Raw genomic sequence first — 16,554 nt, forward strand, 5'->3', positions numbered from 1 at the left:
AATGTGGCTAACACAGATTTGGATAAGGGCATGACCAAGGAGGAGCTGTAAGGACTGGAGGAAAAAGATGCATTGTCCACAGGGAGGGTGCCACTGGCCTGCAGTCCAGTGAGAGACACTCTGAGTCTGCACCAGAGAAAGAAGAAGGGAAAATACAGCCTCAGTCTAGGGGCAGAGAAAAGGAGTTATGAAAGAAATACACCCACTCCTCACTTATCAACATGACTAGGTTCCAAAGACCAGCTTGTTATGCAAAATTGGAGTTATGTGGAAATGGAGGGTGACCACATCAGATCAGAAAATGGAGGATGATGACATCATTACACAATTTCCAAATTACATCATTACATAACTGCCAAACCAGTCAGGATTATGACCTAGCCAGAGTGACACATAACCTTAACAATTACAGCCAACATTACTCTCACCTTGTACCTCAGCATTCATTGTTGTCAGATGTACATCATTAATGTGCAAAATAGCTGAATAGTAGATTTTTTACTATTTTCATACATGTGAAATGTCAAATAATGAGATCGTTGATAGTGAAGATTACATGTGAAAGAATTAGACTCAAGTTGAGAGGATTGGGGAGAAACATTCTGAGATGTTTCTGGAGGCAGATTCTCATTTCTAACTCAGGGTTTAAATCCAGATGAACTTAACCCCCCAAGAACTTTGTTGTCATTGTTACCTGCCACTGAATCTGCCCCTGACTCATGGGCAACCTCATGCATGACAGGATTGGACCATTGTGATCCATTAGGTTTTCACTCTGATTTTCAGAAGCAAATCACCAGGTCTTTCTTCCTAGTCCATCTTAGTCTGGAAGTTCTACTGAGTCCTGTTCAGTATCATAGCAACACATAAGCCTTCCCTGACAGACGGGTGGCATCTGCACATGACATGCATTGGCAAGGAATCAACACTGACAGGGAATTCTACCCCTGAACCACCAATGCCCCCAAGGACTAGGAACGGGCTAATAGGTGAATTAAACCTGAAAAGTTCAGTCTTGCGTTAAACCCTACCAAAGTGAAATCAGAGAATAAATTAAATTTGTGTGATTTGCTCACTTGTATCTAACTAACCATCCAAGAGTCCTCACACGAAGTAAAGCTGAGTCTTCCCTGTCAGCCACAGGGATGTACCAATGAGCTGTGGGGGAAGAAACTGCGGGCAAGAGGGGAGCTGGGTTATGCAGTGGACTCAAGATGTTTCTAAAGCGTCCCTACTGGGCAGCAAAGAGATGAACAGCAAATGTTTTGAGGGTGGCCAGAGGGGTCATCATTGCAGACTTCAGGGAAGACAGCAAGGTGAGCTGACCGAGGGTGTTCTTGCCTCTTCTCAAACCGATTTCTGGGTTGTACAGTGAGTCACTGAAGCCCACCATCTGTCAGGAGGGTGAGGACAGAGCTTCTGCGGCTGGGGGAGAGCCTTGTGTGAGTGATTGTAGGAGCAGTGAGACATCAGGGACCTCTCACCATGACGACTTTTACAGGCCAGGCCCCTCTACCTACCTTGCCTCCATTTAGGTGTCCGTTAGGCCTCTGGGGGAGGGAATGGCACTGAGCTTCCTGCCACCTCTGAGGCTGACCCTGGCGCACCCAGGGGAAGGTGGAGGTGCAGTCAGCAGCCAGGTACTGGTACACCTGCCAGGTCTTGCCGAAGTCTGAGGAGCGCTCAATCAGCATCCCGGCAGGCAGAGGCCCCTGTGGAGACATGGGCAGGGTGGTGGCCTTGAGTGATGGAGGGAGGGGGATAGCTGGCATTGCGCCCCCCAAGGCCACAATCACAGGAACAGGTTCCTAAAGAAGTGTGATGACCCCTGAGACCTGCGGTGAGGAATAAGTAAGGGGACTGAGAGGGAGCCCGTGGGTTCTACCTGGCAAACCATAGGCCATGGCAGGTTTTCCCTAGGCGAACCAGGGGAAGTAATAGAAATGAGATCTCTTTTGTAGAAGATACGTTCCTAGCTCAGCCTGCCACATGGGCCTCCAGGTCAGCAAACTCTCCTGCTCTTGTACTGCCCATAGCCAACGATTCTTCATCATGTCAGCTCTCGATTCTCCTCACTGCCACAGTTACCTGAGCTGCATTGCAGCAACAGCCTAGAACTAATATCCAGCCTCTGTCTTGCCCCCTCCAAACCTCTCCCCCCACTTCACTGAAGGGATTTTCTAAATGGTTCGTGGATCATGTTGCTCCCCTGAAAGACCCCTAAATCCATCTACACTGGCCGAAAGATAAAACACAAGCTCCTTCGCATGACATGTTGTCTTCCTACACTCTTTCCCTCAGTGATTTATTGGGGCTTTAGATGGTGTCTTCAGTGAACTGTCCCCAGCTGACAATTTGAACTTAAGGTTCAGAAACCCAACCTCCAAAATAGATCCAACTTCTCAAATCAAGCCCAGTGTTGTGAATAAACTATGTCTCCCAAAAAGATGGATTGAAGTTCATGGCCCCTGTAACTGTATATATGATTCTGTTTGGGAACAGGGATTTTCTTTTTTTTATGTTAGTGAGGTCAATCAGAGTAGGGTGGGTCCTAAACCTAATCACTTGTGAGTTGTAAGAACAGAGTAGACACAGAGACACACAAAAGGGGAAGATCACGTAAAGACAGACACATACAGCAGATGGATCTAGAAGCTCAGGAATGCTAAGGATTGCCGTCATTGCCAGAAGTTGAAATAGACAAGGAAGAACTTCCCCCTAGAACCACGCCCTGAATTCAGACTTCTAGCTTTCAGAACTTTGAGAAAATAAATTTCTGTTCTTCAGAGCCACCCACTTGTGGTATTTTTTGTTACAGCAGCATCAGGAAACTAAGATGTCCATCTCTCCAGCTTCTGTGCCACCATGCTGTCCAGGCTGCCACCACCTCCTCCCAGCTCTGTAAGGGCCTCCCACCTGATTTCCCCTCTTTCACTCTTACTTTGGTCACACCTGTCGCCACACAGAAAGAGCCTTCTTTTTAAAGCATAAAATGGCCGTGTCACACCTAACTACCCAATGGCTTCCCAGTATTCTTGAATGAAATTCAAACTCCTGACACTGAATGAAGAGGCACTGTACTACCTGGGCCCTGCTTGCCTCTTCACCTCATCCGCTGCCTCCGTGTGCCTCCATCTCTCCCCGCAGCTGTGAGTGAGCCCTTGAGCACACCAAGTCCGCTTTTCCTCAGGGCCTTTTCTCAGATGCAGCCCCTCTGGCCATTGCCCTCCAGTCCACTAAAATGCATTCCTTCCTCAGAGTCTTTTCTCAGATGCAGCCTCGCTGGCCATCACCCTCCAGTCCACCAAACGCGTTCCTTCCTTAGCGCCTCTGTGAATATTGTTTCTTCCACCTGGAATGCTCCTTCTCCTGGTGGTTCTTTCTCATCTTTTGTCCTCAGCTTCAACGTCACTTCCACATTGAGATCTTCCTATATCTATCTAAAGTGCATTCTTCTGTTCATGCCTGCCCACCCCACATCATTATTTTTTATCACAGCAAAGTGCTTGTTTCCTTCATAAAAGTCACCACAATTTCCAGTTGTTTATCAGTTTCTCCTTTTTGTTCTTCTCCCACTAGACCAGAGTATCTCACTATTGACATTTTGAGCCAGGTATTTATTTGGCGGGCTGTCCTGTGCATTGTAGGATGTTTGGCAGCCTCCCTGGACTGTGCCCACTAGATATCAATAGCACCCCTCACAGTTGTGACAACCAAAAATGTCTCCAAACCAAACCAAAACCAAACCCGTTGCTGTCAAGTCAATTCCAACTCATAATGACCCTACTGCCCCATAGGGTTTCCAAGGCTGTAATCTTTATGTAAGCAGACTGCTTCATCTTTCTCCCACAGAACAGCTGGTGGGTTCAAACCACCAGCCTTTCGGTTAGCAGCCGAGTGCTTAAACACTTTGCCACTAGGACTCCTTCAAGATGTCTCCAGACACTGCCAATGTCCTCGGTGGGGGCCAAATCACTCCCCGTTCAGAATCACTGGTCTAGACTGTAGCACCTGCATCTGTTGTTCACAGTTATATTCCCAGCTGCAGCTTTCACATAGTAGGTGCTTATGTACATCTGTTTATTGAATGGGTGAATCTCTAGCCTGCTCCCTCCTGCTACAAACCCCTTTATCACCAGCCTACAGCCCTCTGCTCCCCAGCCCCCATCTCCAGCATACACATTTCACCCTGCAGACCCCACCCCCAACCATACACCTTCCTGCCTCCTGCTGCCTTTGCACTTGCTGCTGTCTTTGCCCTCACTTGGTTACTCCTGGTCTATGAGGGTTCATCTTCCCCTGGGTGTGTTCTCTGATCCCTCCAAGATAGGCCAACCTAGATGCCCCTCTGTGTCCCTAGCAGCTTTTTTTCCAATCCCAGAGCCCTCATCATACTTTCTCACTGCTATTTCTTGGTCTGTCATATAAAGCAGGTTGAGGGTCATGATTTAGTGTTTTTTTTTTTTTTTATCCTTTTATCCCTGACATCTGGCACCAAGTCTAACGTATAACCAGGGTTCAATATGTAGCGTGAATGGACAAATAAATGAATGGGTGAGTGATAAAAAAAAGCAACAAGACTGTTTAACATGATCCATCCAAATGAATGTTGCCCTTCAAAGTTCTCACCTTTAGAGGCTGGGCACTTATTCAAATGGCACTGGCATTTCTCAAAATAATTTTGACCTTTCCTTGGGACAAGCCTCTTGGAGCCAACTTCCTCAGTCACGTGAGAAAACACGTCCTATTACTTTTTATTCATTGCTCATTTTAACTCTTGAAAATTATATCACCCTTCCTGATCATCTAATCTTATTAGCCAAGCTTGATAATAGTTGACCATTTCTGCGGAAAAAATGAAATAAAATAGCTGGTGGGGGGGGGATGATGTTCTGCCACAAATGAGTGAAAATATGCCCTCCAAAAGGAGTATATCAGAAAGCTAGTCTGAAAGTGGATACCTAAGGCACTTTGAGAAGTAATAGCACTGAATGAGTGGATTGCCCACCGAGAGGGCTTCTCTAAAGGCATATCTTGCATGGGCAAGTTCATGGCTCTGAGTTAATCTAGAAATCTCCAAGGTCCATTCTGGCTTCCAAGTTCTGAGTCTCTTCTGTAACTGTAACATGTCAAAAATCCTTTGGACAACTGACTATCCGCAAAGTTATGAAAACACAGTCTACCAACAGTACATAACTGTATAATCAGCAACCAAAAAAAAAACTAAACCAGTTTCTGTCAAGTCAGTTCCAACTCATGGTGAACCCATGTGCGTCAGAGTAGAACTGTGCTCCACAGAGTTTTCAATGGCTGATTTTTCTGAAGTAGAGTGCAAGGACTTTTTCCAAGGTGCCTCTGGGTAGACTCAAACCTCCAACATTTTGGAATGACTCGAGCGTGTTAACTGTGCCATGCGAGGACTCCATAATAAGCAACCAGGCCTAGTAAAATTGGTACTTGGCAGAGCTGAACTATTTAGATGGGGGGCGGGGTGCAGGAAGAAGAGACACAACCACTGCACAACCAAGACAGGGAGCCTCTGCTGTCACCATGATATAGGCTAGGGGTAAGTATAACACCAGCCTGGAGATGGGAGGTCCACCCAGCACGTGATGCCATCATGCCCAGCTTGGGAGGCAAGGATACTATGTTCCTCAACTCTTGGAGGGCCCAAGTGCCCTCTCCTACCCACTGCCGTCCCCAGGAAGCATACCTTAAAATCCATCATGATGTCCTGAAGCTGGAACTTCCTGTCCAGGTCCAGCTGCAGAGAGACAGGATTCATATCTGGAAGGACAAAAAGTAACTTTGGGCCAGAGGCTTCCCAACTTCCCAGCCCTGAAGAAGGTTCTGGGTTGCACTGGCTCTAGGAGGTCATAAACTCTCTAAACTTGACTCTCTGATCTTCCTCCTGGAGAGGAATGATACCAGAATGCTTCTACTTAAGTAATCCATTCAAGACCCTGTCTGTTCTTGGTCACATTTCCTTCCTACTATTATTTGATACCCCTAATACCTTGAAGAGTTTCAACTTGTCTGTTCAACACAGTCCTGTTCCCAAAGCTCAGTTCCTTCCACAAGCTCACTGTAATTAAGTCAGGTGAAATAAATCATTCCCTTCTTCTCTCACCCTTTCCTCAGCCTCTAATACACCAATATCATCTGACAGACCCCAAATACAGAGGTGTTCGTCAACCACATTCATCCCACCACCATAAAAAATGTCGGGAAGCCCAAAGCGTTCCTGGGCACCATCCATCCATCCCCATCTGATGGAAGCTGTCAGAAGTTTGGGCCCCTGTAGGTGGCAGGCCCTCACCGTTCTGTGACTGCCACCAGCGCATGGGGCCCGAGGATGAAACCACATTCTCCACTCGGTGACTGTTGTAATTATGAGGCAGCCTGGAGTCACACTTGCAGCATTTCATCTGCCACTGTGGGAGAAAGAGGCAAGAGAGACTCAGAGGCACAGGCCTGATGGAATTCTTCCCTTGTATCCTGAGAGCCCAGGGCATTCCCTCAGTGTAAATGTTAACCTTGGCAATCCATTGATTTCATTAATAAACACAGAGGACTAACCTCGTAGAACAGGTCTGTTGGTCATCGTCTAATTTAATCCCTGTGTGTTTCTGCTAATACCTAGCTAAGTAAACAGGTGGTGTGACTGGGGGAGAGATATGAAGTGGTGGAAAAATATTTTTGGTACATGACACTGCCTTGAGGAGGGAGAGAAGTGTAGTGCTAAGGGCAAAAAGAAGAAAGGAAGAGAAACACACTTTTTAGCACCTATTTTTAGGCATGAGCTAGAAAGTTTTATATGCTATCTCATTTAATCCTGGCAGCCTCAGGAATACTAGGATCAGTGGGAGGGGACACCAAACTGGCAAGAGGGAGAAACGAAATTTGTGGTTGCCATCCTGGATGTGATCCTCTCCCCCTCCCCCACCTCCCGGGCTCCGTTTTCTCCTCTGTGATTGACTGGGGGTTGGAATATGGTCATTCATTCACTCAACAAATATTCAGGAGCATGTACAATGTGTCAGATGTTGCTCTGGGCTCTGAAGATACAATAGCAAACACAACAGAGGACTGCCCTTGCGTAGCTCACATTCTAGTGACATTTCGGTGATCTCTAAGGACTTCCAGCATTGACATCTGGGACGTGAGCATCCTTCACAGGCTTGGCCCCTCCCTTCCCAGAGGAGCCCAAAACCACCAGATTTTGGGAGAGTAGCCTGGAATCCCCAGCCAAAGAGAGCTCTGTAGGTGAGTAGCCCCAGGCCAGAAAGGCACAGGGCCGAGGGAATCTGCAGCCACAGGGTTGAGGGCAGAGGCCCTTCCCCATGAAGATCTAGGCCCACGTCGACAGCCAAGGGGAATGAGCCTCACTAAGGAGGTCCCTAATAAGCACCTTTCACTGGCCTGAGCCCGTTGCTGGAGTGAGCCAAGAGATGGAACTAAACCCCATGGGCTCCATGGCAGGGCAGGAATCACCAAGAAAAAGAACATGGCCAGAGAGGTTCTTTGAGTTTGTACCTGTGCACACACCCAACACAGAGGCACATATGATATTCTCCCAGCTCCCCTGTGTGAAACACATGACGTCTATGTTTTGTCTAAGTAACCATAGTCACAAACCCTGTGCCCAGCTTAAAGAACACTGTCTAGAGGGCTCCAGATTCACCCAAAGCCTGGACAAGAACTTCCCTGGCCTGCTGGTCCTTCTGGGTAGGCGTAGCTATACCTATCACATGACACAGGCCCAGCTTTCCCCTAACCTCCACTCCCCAGAATCAGAGACAGCTCTGACGCCTTCGCTGAGGCTTCCCAGCTCCAGGGAAGGGAATAAGCTAACTGGGCCGAAGCCATAGAACAGGTGGTGTCTATTGAATTGTATGGATTCCTGGCAGACCCATCCCAAAGAGACTGAGTGAATATGCATTGCCGGTACCTGGAGATATGGAAACTCCCTGCCCACACCCCCAGGCCATCTCCTTAGCTGGCTCCGTAGGCCTCTGCATCCCACCCTACTTTCCATCTCTCACCTCCAATCTGCAAACTAAGAGAACTGTCACCTTTCCTGGTGCTTGGAGGTATCCTTGTCACGTCCATCAATGCTTTATTAAACACCAATTCCTTGGGTGTTTAATGCTTAAATAGTGGCTGGCACATGTGCCCTATTAAAATAGCCTCCACTGTCCCCTTCCCCTCCACTGTCACTGTCCATCCCCTCCCCCTGCTATATTTTTCCTCACAGCACGTATCTCCACTTGACATGCTACATAGTTACTATTTCTTTACTGTTTATGGCCTGCCTCCCCCACGCAATACTCCATGAGAGCAGAAAATTGTTTTTGATCCCTGTTTATTCCTAGAGCTTAAAACAATAATGCCTAGCACAGAGTAGGCCGTCAGTTAATACTGAATGAATTAATAGTGAATGATCAACAAGTGCTGTTTCCACCAACATTATTGTAGGCCATTCCCTTCCTACACTGAGGGTGTCTACAAGGAGGCTTAGGAGAGGATGAGGTAATAAAATGTCAGTACTAAGTGGCTAAGGGCCCACCGTGTGCCAGGTACTGCATTAGGGACTTTCAATAGAATAACTTATTTAAATCTCACAACAACCCTCTTCCCATTTCACAGATGAGAAAGCTGAGGCTCAAAGAGACTACATGGCTTTCCTATGGTTGAATAGCCAGTGTCAGAGCCAGAGAGGGTCCCATTCCATTTCCCCCTCCCTCCCTCTCAACCTCTCATTTCCCCTAGGAAACCAGCTGACTCAAGTACACAGATATTGTGGGAAGCATGGTAAAGGGAGGAAGTCTCTGTCTCTCCTGGTGGGCCCCAGGAAGGGCTCGGCCTGACCCTTGAGCTGAAAATGGAGAGCCCAAGGCAGAGAGAGCACTTTGGGAAGACAGTTGGCTTCTCGGACTAACCCAGTCTAGGTACCACAGAGATGAGATGACACAGCTGCTGGAACACCTGAGCACTTAAAGTAGACCTTTCTGAGCCAGAGAAGGCTGTTGCCGGAGTTGGACTCCCCTCTAGAGCCCTGTTTCAGGCCCTGGCAGTGAGTACATCCTTCTCCCCACTCTGGCCAGCCTCTCAGGAGCAATTTTTTTCACTCCCTGACCTCTGTCTGCACTTAGCACATGTCCTGAAAAGAGACATGGGCCAGCTGCCTTCCGGCTGCCTGTCACCAGACCTCTCCCCAGCTCTGCTGGGAGCTGATCCCAGCCTGATCTCCAGCCAAGCGAGTGCCAGAAACAACGCTCTTTCTTTTCCTGGGCCATGGGACACAGAGCTAGAATGGTTCAACCTGAGGCTGCGGAAATGCCCTTGATGCTCCCAAATGATGGGGTATTGCATAATTATTAAAAACATTGCTTAGAGAATGTTTTTAGTTGCATGGGGAAATGCTTACACAATAATGTTTATGGAAAAAAAAGCTGGGCATAAAATTCTATATGTATTGTGATTTCAAATATATACTTTTAAAGGAATAAAAAAATGTTTGGAAGCAAGTATACCAATATATTAGGCTGAACCTATGAAATTACTGATATTCAACCATTTCAACCATAAAAATGGCAACTACATAGTGTTCAACCTAGTATCTCAGGGTAAGGGAACTACAGCGACTTTTTTCCATATATACGTGTGTGTGTGTGTGTGTGTGTGTGTACACACATACATATATTCCAAATTTTATATCTTGAACATATAGTAACTTTTATACTCAGGAAAATAAACATTATTATAAAACAGAACAGAAATGTCCAGGGAGTTCAGCATGGGCTCATTACCCGGCCTCCTCTGTTTCCCAGGAATGGTCTGGAGGTGCCCCGTGCCTTCTCCACCTTCCTTCCAGGCATGGATGGAGGGGTCGGATGGCCTTAGGAGCTTAATAGCTATGTGCTGCTTATCATAGTAACACAGCTAAGGAGGATTTTATTGCAGTCCTTAGCGACAGGCTAACCCAGATGATTTGAACAAGTATTTAAGTAGCTCTGCTTGTTAGCTAGCTAGCAGGACAGAGACCCACAGAAAGACAGGCTGCTTACTGCTTTTTTCCCTCTGGGCCTCAGTTTCCCTTTCTATTTTCTTCCTGTGCGCTTATATGAGAGTGTGTGCGGTGTGTGTAAGAAAGAGTATGCGCTCTGACTCTCAGCGTGAGTCTCTCTGCTTCACGTGTGTTACGTGCCTACATCTCTTCCTGAAATGGAAGCTGTCAGCAGGGGCTGCCTCCCTCTCTGGGGTCATTTGGCCAGCGATCTGCTGGCTGCGCTACCTCAGAGACGCGGCATTATTACCAATTCAGCCTGTCGGGCCTCCAGCCAGTTTGACTCCTGCTTGCTCTCCAGCTGAAAAGTCTGGGCCTTCTCCCTTATCTTGGAACTTTCTAGAAGCTCAGGAGCCTGGCCAGAAGACAAACCCTCCCAGAGAGCTAGGGGAGAACAAAGGAGAAAGCGAAGCCAGCAGGAGTCTGCACTGGACTCGGGACTGCAGTGCAGAGGGGTGGAAAAGGAAGACAAATGCAAATCGAATTCCCTGAGTCTTTGCAGAATACAGTGCTAATTCCAGGGAAAAAAACAGAAAAACAAGCTCTGGTTATACATAGCCCAGCTGTCTCCCATGAGCAAGCCAGGGGGCAAAGTTACCATCTAAGGAGCTACAGCGAGGGTCATGGCCACCAGCCAGGGCCAAAAGAAAGGAAGCCAAGACCAAAAGGAATCCAGCTGAATGCGAGAAAAGACATTTCCCTCACTTTCAACTTCCTTATTGATAAAGTGCAGGGGTTGGATGAGATAATTAAGCCCCTTCTTGCTCTAACAAGCTATTAGAATTCTCCCTTATGCCAGCTTATCAGTCTAGAAGTTAAAGGCACTCCCAGCAAGTATGCAAAGGAAGCAAGAGAAAAGCAAGGCATTGGCTAGATGCCGTCTTGGAGAAACACTTTCCAGCAATGAGGGGAGACAGAGAGGGGGCTGTGATGGTTGGTTTTGTGTCAACTTGGCTGGGATCTAGTGCCCAGTTGTTTAATCAAACAGTAATCTAGGTGTTGCTGTGAAGGTGCTTTGTAAAAGTGATTAACATGTACAATCAGATGACTTTTTGCTTTCCTCTGATAGCATCCTTGCCCCCCAGTGTCCCTCTCCATTTATTTTCTGTCCCCTCAAAAGTTGCTAATTGTGGGTCTAACCTTCTTAGAACACTTTGCAAAAGTCACAGCTACTTTTCTGATAAACAAACCCTGGCTAAAGGAACTAAACCAGTTGCCCTCAAGTTGATTCTGACTCATAGAGACCCCACGTGTGTCAGAGTAGAACTGTTCTCCATAAGGTTTTCAATGGCTGATCTTTCAGAAGCAGATCTCCAGGCTTTTCTTCCAAGTGCCTCTGAGTGGACTTGAATAGCCAACCGTTGGTTTAGCAGCCCAGTGCATTAACCATTTGCATTACTCAGGGAATCCAGCTGAGGTAGGGATAGTTGATAAAAGATTGATATAGTGCCCTTACCAGGGGTGCTTGCATTTTAAACAAGAAATTCAACAATGCTTTACTCAAAAGAGTGAATCCTCAACAGTAAGAGCTTTGGAAGTTTTAGATTTGTCCAGAGTTCATGGCAAACAGGAAAGCAGACATCTTGATCAGAGACAGGCTCTAAGTCTTCTGTGGGTGGAGGACGAGGATCACAGTACACATATGAACGCATCCCCTGTCCACACACAAGCCTTTCTAAAGGCCAAGAAAACAGACAATTGCTAAACAAAGAAAGGCTGTAGTTGTTGAGGTATGTACACATGTGTGTGAGCACACGTGTGTGTGTGTGTGTGTGTGTGTGTGTGTGTGTGTGTGTGTACTGGGGAGGAGGGACCTCCAACTGACTACTGCTTCTCAGCTAGTTTCCAAGAGATAAAAATGACAGCTGTTTGGTTTACACAGTTAATTAACCTGAGGAATGCACTGTGTAAAGTTGCTATTAAGGCAAAAGGGTAATTAGGTTTTCCCCAGAAAGGGAGGGGACTGGGGATAAATAAAGCATTTAGGGGAGCAGACACAACACTGGAGGAGACATTTTGGGGTGCAGAAATCAGGACCGGAAGGCTTCCAGACAAAACCTACTGGCCTCTGAAGAGCGTGCCCTAGCCGGAGATGACTGAGGGATACGACTCAACCCCTGAGAGACTGTGCTAGACCCTCAGTCAGGTCACACACATGGCCCAGTTGGCCCTGAGAAGCAGGCATCAGCGCCAGAACAAGCACTAAAGGTTGACTAGCCCAGCTCTTTCATTTCATAAATGGGGAAATGGCAGTCCAGAGAGGAGCTGTGACCTTCGCCAAGTCACACAGCCATCACAAGTGTCAGAATAAGGACCAGAACTAGAGAGGCTCCACCCCCAGGCCAAGGCAGCGTTGCTAACCACAACTGCCTCATGATTCTCCAACAGCCTACTGCAAATCAATGGAGTCCCTGGGTGGCACAAACAGGTAAGCACTCGGCTACTAGCCGAAAGGTTGGTGGTTGAAACCCACCCAGAGGCTCCTTGGAAGACAGGCCTGGTGATCTGCTTCCAAAAGTCACAGCCTTGAAAACCCTATGGAGCAGTTGTCCTCTACACACATGGGGCCACCAGAAGTCAGAACCAACTCGAAGGCAACTAACAACATCAACATTGCAAATGAGATGAGCAGCAGTCACCTTGAGAGGCAGACGGCAGGCCAGCCCAAGGGCAGGTTACTTTCAATGAGGAATGCAAGTGTGCGTCCTGACCAGTGAAGAAATGATCGAAAGCACAATTCTCAGATAGGGAAAGCCTCTGCGTGGAGACCCAGCTTCTAGGAAGCGAGGGGACATGGAGGGAATGCAACATTCAGCGTCTGTCAGGCACCAGGCAAGGTCCTTGGGTGGCTCAGTTTTTTTCTCGGCTACTAACTGAAAAGTTAGCAGTTTGAGCTGTGGAAGAAAGTTCTGCTGATCTACTTCCATGGGATCACAGCCAGTGAACACCCTATGGAACGTAGCTGCACTCTGACACACATGGATTTGCCATGAGTCAGAATTGACTTGACAGCAGTGGGTTTTAGGCACCATGCTGGGGTCACTCCACACAGCCTTTCATCAGTCCTCATCATAACTCATCTCGATGGGTGCTATTATTACGCCCATCTTTCAGGTGAGTGACTGAAGCTCAGGGAAGCATGGAGAGAGAACAAAGGAAGGAAGGTGTCACAGGTATTTTCATCCATGCCTTGAGCTCTAGGCAAAGAGGCTGCTGTGAGCTCACCCAGAAGTTTGCTAGGAGCTGGAAGAAAGAGAACAAGGGGACAGGGCTCTTTTGGTAAAGAATAGCCTGGGACCAACCTCAGACAGTTAATGGGCAGCCAAGGCAGGCAGGCCCAGAAGGGCAAAGGGAAGGGGGAGAGAAAGTGCCACAAGGCAAAGCTGGCCAAGTCCTGTCCATTACAAAGGTTGCAACACGGACCCAAAACCCACAGATGCAAGCCCTCCAGGCCAGCAGGACTGAGCCACTGAGACAGCCTCAGGCAAAGGCAGCAACGTGAAAACAGGCTGAGGTTGCCTATGACAAAGGTGGGGCCACACTCAGAAGTGGGAGCAAGGAGAGACAGTTTTGGAACTGGAAGGAGTCCTCCCTGCTCCTGCCACTCCCACCAGCTGAGCCCCCCATTAGAGAACTGGGGTGGCTGAGGAAGTAGGTAGAAGGAGTCACACAAAAATGTCCAGGAGTCATAAATCCCATCGCACCACACCCTTGCTATCAGCAGACAGGCAGCAGGTGCTGGGTGATTTTGTACTGGGCTCAGGGCTCGCCATGCCCTTCCTGCATGGAGAAGAGAAGCATGAACTGGAGGCCTTGGCTTAAGGGATGTGTGTATGTGGTGGTAGAGACTAGTTGAGAGGGGGAGGAGGAAAAGGGTGAAGAGGGGCCACTGGTAACTCGGCTCTGTGACATAGCACCCAGCTGTGGCTGTCTAGTACCACCCCTGTCTGTGGCTAATCAGAAAACCGAGCACCTATATGGTTCTTTCAGGAGTCTGGAGTCCCAACACCCAAACCCTCCAAAGTCAGGCTCACGGAGATAATAGTAGGCATTTCATTAGTATTGTGAAAATTAATGGAGATGATTTATATAAAACCCTTCGTATGATACCTGGTATACCTAATATGTGCTTAATAAATGATAGTTGCTATTAATATCATTTAATATTAGAAAAATTAAATTTAAAAACTGAAATTTTAACTGAAGTCAAAATCTCCATTTCTGATTTTTATCACACAGCCACCACTGAGCCCAGAGAGCATTCAGGTCAATCCCTATAGAGGACAAGAAGTGAGTGTCTTGTGCTTTTAGTTTATGTCTTGATTGCTGGCCACCAATGGCTTTTGAAGGTCCCTGGTGGCACAAATGGTTTACACTTGACTACTAACCTAAAGGTTGGTGGTTTGAACCCACAGAAGGTTTAGAGCCTATCTCTGCCCAGTGGTACAGTGGAAGATAGACCTGATAGCTTGAGATTCTTGGCTTGAGATTATAGCCAAGAAAATCCCATGGAGCAGTTCTACTCTGTAACACATAGGGTCACCATGAATCAGAATTGACTCAACAGCAGCTAACAACAATGTCTTATGAGAAGGTTACAAATGTAAGCAAAAGGGAAAGAAATGAAACAAGATGGAGAGGCAGAAGGCAGGAGGAGAGAAGTACTTCTCATCAGCCCACTTACTCCTAAAGAATGCTGGAGCAGAGAGAGACCCTAAAGGCCATCTCATCTAACCCTCACTGACAAAAGGGGAAACTCAGACAGAGAGGGCTCATACCTTGCCCAAGACTACCCAAAAAGTTAGTAGCAGATGTGGGGCTACAGACCAGGGGCTCTATCCCACCCTCAAGATGCCCCATCCTCTGCTCTTTCCAAGAGGCTCCATGAATTTATTTCCCCTGTATAGAGGAGAAAAAAGCAGCAATTGTTCTCGGCTTTCACAGCAGGAAATAGCCGATATTTATCCATCCCCTGGGTTACAAAAGTCTAAACTTCTCTTTTGCAAGCACTCTGTTTTGCTCTCAGGGGACTGCTTAAGAGCAGGGAAGCCACTTGACTCCCTGAGGCAGCTAAGAGAGTCAGAGGGCATGTTAGAGTGCAACCAAAAGCCCCAGGCCTACAGGGAGAGAGTGTGCAGACAGGGCTAGTCCCAAGGTACAGCCCAGCATCCAGATCTGACCTCTCCTTGCTTCTCCTCCAAGAAGGCAGGTCAGCCTGAGCAGGGAAATCAGCAGAGGTTTCCCCAAAATTTTCAGGCATGGGCTCAGTGGCCCAAAATTTTTGAAGAGCAGGAAGGGAGCAGCTAAAATCATTCTATTGCTTAGAAAACGTCATACTGCCAGATTGCCAGATGCTTGTGGAGTAACTGGGCAGACAGGGAGTACTCTCCTGATGCTGGCCATCTTACCCAACCCTACCAAGTGGCCCTTCCCACCTACATGGGTGAGATGCAGAAACACAGCCATCTCTGCTCAGCATCTTCAAAACCACTACCTGGTAGCATCTGTGATTTTAAACAGCCAACAACACAAGAAAATAAAACTACACGCCAATATCTCTTATGAATATAGATGCAGAAATCCTCAACAAAATACTAGCAAACAGAATTCAACAGCATATTGAAAGAGTCATATACCATGACCAAGTGGGATTTATTCCAGGAATGCAGGGATGGCTCAACATTAGAAAATCAATCAACATAATACACCACATCAATAAAACAAAGGAAAAGAACCACCTCTATAAAAAAAATTTTTTTTTTTCCCCTATGGAAGCAAAAAAAAGCATTTAATAAAATCCAATGCCCTTTCTTAATGGAAACCCTAAAGAGTATTGGAATAGAAGGGAATTTCCTCAATATGATTCAGGGCATATATGAAAAGCCAACACCCAACCTTACAGTCAATGGGGAAAGACTGAGAGCTTTTCCTTTAAAATCAGGAACAAGACAAGGGTGCCCATTCCCACCACTTCTATTCAATATTGTATTAAAAGTCGTAGCCAGAGTAGTAAGACAAGTAAAAGAAATAAAAGGTATCCAGGTTGGAAAAGAAGTAAAATTATCTCTATTTGCAGATGACATGACCCCATATATAGACAATGCCAAAGAGCCCACAAGAAAACTTCTAGAGCTAATAGAGGGATTTAGCTAAGTTGCACGGTACAAGGTCAGCAAATAAAAATAGTTGGGATTCGAGGCGGGGCCAGGATGGCGAACTAGACATATGCTTCTGGTGAACCCTCTTACAACAAAGACCCAAAACAACAAGTGAAATAATTGTATTTATGACAAGCTAGGAGCCCTAAATATCAAAGGTAAAGTTAGAAAATGGACTGAGTGGCAGGGGGAGGGAGAGACAGTTCTGAAGCAGAGAGGAGTTGCCAAACCTGAATTGTCGGGAACCCTTGGGTACCATTCCCGGGAATGACTGTGGCAGGCAGGTGGTAGTGTTTGGCCGCAGTTTCCTCAGGGAGAAACAGCCAG

General features: G+C 47.1%; 1 protein-coding gene across 4 annotated transcripts in view; it reads right to left on the minus strand.

The window, feature by feature from the left end:
* The window catches only part of LAMB3 (laminin subunit beta 3), a 102,771-nt gene that overhangs the window by 33,145 nt on the left and 53,072 nt on the right, over positions 1 to 16,554 (minus strand). For all 4 annotated transcript variants that reach the window (XM_049857917.1, XM_049857916.1, XM_049857915.1 and 1 more), the window contains 3 exons: positions 6,320 to 6,434; positions 5,714 to 5,787; positions 1,521 to 1,712 (listed from right to left, as the gene is read on the minus strand). In XM_049857917.1, coding sequence (XP_049713874.1) covers positions 1,521 to 1,712; positions 5,714 to 5,787; positions 6,320 to 6,434 — 381 coding nt within the window. The remainder of the gene's footprint in view (positions 1 to 1,520; positions 1,713 to 5,713; positions 5,788 to 6,319; positions 6,435 to 16,554) is intronic.

This window comes from Elephas maximus, chromosome 18 (assembly GCF_024166365.1).
Source record: "Elephas maximus indicus isolate mEleMax1 chromosome 18, mEleMax1 primary haplotype, whole genome shotgun sequence".
Classification (NCBI taxonomy): Eukaryota; Metazoa; Chordata; class Mammalia; order Proboscidea; family Elephantidae; genus Elephas; species Elephas maximus.